This window comes from Mesitornis unicolor, unplaced genomic scaffold, assembly GCF_000695765.1.
Source record: "Mesitornis unicolor isolate BGI_N332 unplaced genomic scaffold, ASM69576v1 scaffold37610, whole genome shotgun sequence".
Lineage (NCBI taxonomy): Eukaryota > Metazoa > Chordata > Aves > Mesitornithiformes > Mesitornithidae > Mesitornis > Mesitornis unicolor.
The window spans coordinates 3,004-7,566 of NW_010156944.1; the positions used below are offsets into that span (position 1 = coordinate 3,004).

The 4,563-nt window shown below is 52.6% G+C and overlaps 1 protein-coding gene across 1 annotated transcript in view; it reads right to left on the reverse strand.

The window, feature by feature from the left end:
- Positions 1-2,742: 2,742 nt before the first annotated feature.
- The window catches only part of VPS53 (vacuolar protein sorting 53 homolog (S. cerevisiae)), a gene marked incomplete at its 5' end in the record, with an annotated part of 34,179 nt that continues 32,358 nt past the window's right edge, over positions 2,743-4,563 (reverse strand). The window contains 2 exons of the mRNA XM_010194966.1: positions 2,743-3,034; positions 3,391-3,495. Coding sequence (XP_010193268.1) covers positions 2,864-3,034; positions 3,391-3,495 — 276 coding nt within the window. The remainder of the gene's footprint in view (positions 3,035-3,390; positions 3,496-4,563) is intronic.

The following is a 4,563-nucleotide window of genomic DNA, read 5'->3' on the forward strand; positions in this document are numbered from 1 at the left end:
AGATGCTGCGGGCAGAGCTGCGCACCGGGGTGACAGAGGTGGAGCCAGAAGAGAGAGGAGCTGCAGGAAGGAGCAGGGGAGATGACAGCACAGAGCTGCGGGGCGTTGTACAGAAAACACCCAGCACACGAACACCAGTAACTATTTAATTCATGTTAGCGTCCCGCTCTGACACACAGCCAGAATTACACCTTGGCCAAGAATTGTATAAAGTGGCATTTTATACAGAAAAACAAAATCATCCATTATTCCCCACAGATGGAAACCCCCAACAGCTGATGTACGCACACCGACGGGCCAGATCTGATCAACACCCACGAGCCAGAGCGACAAAACCCTTATACCCGAAGTACAAAAATGCAAACTTGCTCTCCAAACACCCAGCCCTGTGGCATTCTTCACAGGCTGAAACTAAAAATTCATTTTTCCTTTTATTTCCTCTTCTCTCCAGAATGAAATGCAGAGAATGAAATGGGGGAAGCCTTCGGGGAAAGACACGCGATGGTAACTTGAACATCATCTTCAGCTATTCATAATTTAGAGAGTCATCCATACACAGAGCAAAGAAAAATTAATCGAAAATAAATTATTCATCCCCCTTCGGGAATACCAAGTCTCTGCAGAGCCGCGCTCACCCTCCCGGCTGTTGCATTTGGTAATGCATGAACCACCCTGCGCCGGCGCCTCGAAGTGATCTGTCCTTGGGGAACGGCTGCTCGTGACCCCAACGTGCTTTCGGCCACCGTTCCTTCTTCTGTCACCCAGCGTGCAATCGGGAAACAAAATAAATGCAGCAATAGTTTCAGATGTGTAAGAGTGAAGCGATGGGAAACCGCTGTCCGTTACTGCTGCTCCACGGTTGGGAGGGCAGGAGTCCTGCAAGGGGCATCACCACTACAGGGGTCTGCAGCTGAGCAGCCACACAGGGCCTGGAGAACCCCAAAAATACACCCCGAAGAGTTGGTGTTGGCATCCCTGTTAGCGCTCACCTCGCTGCAGCGGCAGATTGGCCTGAGCAGCATTAGGAAACCTGACCAGAGAGGATTTCATCTCTGCAAATGTATTCTTTCTGCTCGAATCCTGCGATCAGCTCCTGCCCGTTCAAGCACGGGCTCACCCATCAGCTGTGCAAAAACAGGATGGGATTTTACCAACCGGGCACCAAATCTGCCCCCCTGCAGCCTTGGGCTGAGGAGAGGAAGGGGCGCAGCCTGTGAGCAGAGGGTCGGTGCTGAAGCAGGGACAGGCAGATGCAGCGTGAGCCCGGGCTCTGCCTCACTCAGGGATTTCTCATTCACCTCCTCCCGCCTCAGGCCCAGCGAAGCTCCGCGTTTGGGTGGACAGAGCTCATTTTTCTGGAATGTGCCTGCTCCCCCTTCCCAATTCCTCGTGAGCAGCCCCTCGGAAATACAGTCCTAAAGCCCAGACTTGCCGAGGTGGGGAGCGTGGCCCTCCCAAGGTGGCATCTGACAGCGCAACAGCTCCTCACCTGCCAGACTGCTACAGGACATCTTTCTCCCGCACATATAAAGTGAAGCTGGAGTTAAAATAAAGCAGGCACGACTGGTCGATCTGCCCCTAAACCCACATGGGATTCAAGCATTTGTAGGTGGGCATATGCCCTCAAAGTTCCCCAAAAAGGGTACAGAGGAGTTTGGGAAGAAATCCAGCGTTGCTAACAATGAGGTGGTGTCTCCGCACACTGAGACTCCTTGGGGAAGAGCTCACACAACACAGAGCGCAGACCTCCACCAACCCCAACCCTGCTCTGCGCTGGCTTTGTGGCTGGGAGACAGCAGGAGCTGTCCCCCAGGGCAAAGAAGCCCACACGATCCAAAGTACTTCACCTCTGGTTCTCCCCTTCTCTTCACTGGTGCATGCTGAAGCTCAGAGGAGGAGGAGGAGGAGAGGAAGGCCCTCAAAGTCTGAGGCTGGCGTAAGTGTCCAGCCCTGGGAAGAGGCCCAGGCTCCTTGTTAAAGCCAACATTTCCAGCATCTCTCCTTACTCGGGGCATGCTGCCTGGCACAGGGAGAGGGGCTGGTGCTGTCTGATGCTCGCTTCATGAATGGCCCTTTGTGGAGAGTGGGCGAGATGCAGATCGAGAACTCCCATTGGGGACAGCGGGCGAGCCCAGCACACGCCAGAGAAAGAACAAGCAGCTGGAGATGGGCTCTGCAGATGTCTTGTCTGGCCTTTAAGCTGTAACAGCGACCGAGGCTGCCAGCTTGTTGGCAGGAGGTTTGCCAGGGTGCAGAAGGCATAATTCAGCCCTTCCCTCCTGGTCTGAAAAGGATTTGCCCTTGTTGTTTTCCTGGTGGTTTATGCACCCTGTCCTGGGAGCAGAGGAGCAATCTGCTTTGAGGTTCTCTCCTGGGGATCTCAGTAATTCAGTGGAGCCGCAGATGCCTGGATGCCGTTAAAGGGTTGGGGTTTTTTTGGTGGTGATGGTTTGGGGTTGCTTCAACCCCTTGCAATAAATAAAGAAACAGGAACAGCTCTGCAACAGGGAGTGAGGAGTGACACTGAACTCTCAGGCAAAATCCTCAGCCAGGCTGAAGGCTGGGACACCAAGTGAATCTCAGCCAGATGTTCTCCAAATCCACCCCAACCATTTGTACAACTGCTGACTTCCAAATACCTCTGTTTTGTCCAGCCATGTCCTGGGTTTCATCCTTGCTAAGCTGTCTAAGGGCAAACACCTTGGTCAGAATGGAGATGCAGCGCTGCGGCGTACAATGGTTAAGAGATCAGAGGGAGTGAGAGGACACGGATATTCCAGCAGCATACTGTAAATCCTAAATGTGACGAGCTTTGCTCCCAGTCACTGCAGCCGGTCCTGAGCAACAGCTTCCTTCTGTTCCCTTAGAGTCTTTTTTTGATGAGTTTCTCCAGTTTCCGTATCCGAGAGGACTCCTGCTCGGGTGTGGGAGCACTCAGAGAGAGGGAGCCGGTGTTCTCTGCTCCGGAGGGGGGAGAAGGGAGGCGCAGGCGGAAGAGGTCCAGCATGCTGCTCTGCTCGCTCCTCTTCAGGCCCTGCGACAGCAAACAACAGAGCAGCAAGTGGTCAGACACCATCGATCTGGGACCGGGTTTGCGTGAGAGGAGCTGCAGGAGAGCACTTCAAACCTCAACCTTCTGCTACCCACCAGGAGTTGGATGGAGACCTCGGGATGAGCCCAGCACAACTGAGCTCACCCCCCACCGAGCCATAGCAGCTACAAGCATGCCAAGTGAACTGCAAAGCTACTCTATGCACTTTCAGAGTACAGAGGATACACTTGCCTTAGAATACGCTTTTCCCATTCCCAAACCCATCTGTATTCCTACTGAAAAAATCAACGGTCTCAATGCTAGTGGACAACCAGAAATTCTGTGGGACTGGTTCTAACCTTCATGTCCAGTATCTTCTGGAAAGTGTCAGTGCTGCAGTCAGAAAGGAGCTTGATGTAGTTGTCGACAAACACAACCGGAGGCTCGTGCGGAGCCATAACCACCTGCCAAGACAAGGGAAAAAGAGATCAGAGAACTTCTGCAAGTTAAAGCCAGATAAAGTCCACTCAGGCAGGACTTAGGGGGACTCCTAGAAAGTCCTCAGCAGATCAGACAGCCTGGATGCAGTCCAGACCCTCCCTTCGCCTGTGCGTCCCTCAGGGTCTCGCCTGCCTGGAGGCAGAGCAGAAACAGCTTTTGTCGCAAGGGGACCTGACGAGGCTCTGCAGTCACCCCCGTCCCCAGGACAGTGTGGGTCAGAGCAATCCACTTTGTGGTGCTCCTGCTTCCGAGTGGGATGCAGCGTGCGGATACCACGCTGCCATCCGCCCCGGAGCTCACACCCGCTTAGACCCAGCAATGGTCAAGTCAGGAAAAGAAAATTACAATAGCCTTGAAGCTGGAAAGATGATTACTTCTTGTTCTATCTTCCTTACATATTCAGTGAGCTCCACACACATCTTTTGATAAGGCAGAGCAGCAAACACATCTTTCTGGGGAAGTGTGTGCGTGCGTGTGTGTGTGTGTGATCATGTGCCTGCACGCAGGGCTGAAACAACCCAGGATCAGACTCTTCCCTGTCTCTGAAAACATTTCCATATGTTTCCATTGACCCAGCTCACCCCATACTGCATTCTGTCACCGAGACGTTTCTTTCTTTCCCTGCACTTCAGACCAATGAAACATCATAGCCATGTATACACTTATAACTCCTTAATTTACAGTCCTTGTAAAAATCTTCTGCCAAGATGAAAAACTGGAACTTCAGACAGCACAGCCAGAGGAGAAAGGAAACAGCTCTGTGGGACCCCAACATCCTCTTCCCTGCTTGCATCTGCACTTTGTAGGGCTCAGCTGAAGGATTTTGTCCATGCCATTCACGGGACCAATGATGCTCCTACCAACTTAGCTGCACTGATAGAAGCCTGGGCACACTACTGTACGGTGGTATTGTTGTATGCAACAGAGGCATCACTTCTGAACCATCTCAGCAGGAGGTAAGAGAGACCTGAAAACACCCAGGAGGAGCGTATGGGCCTGTGCTTCTGATGGGGGGAAATAATTTGTAGGGA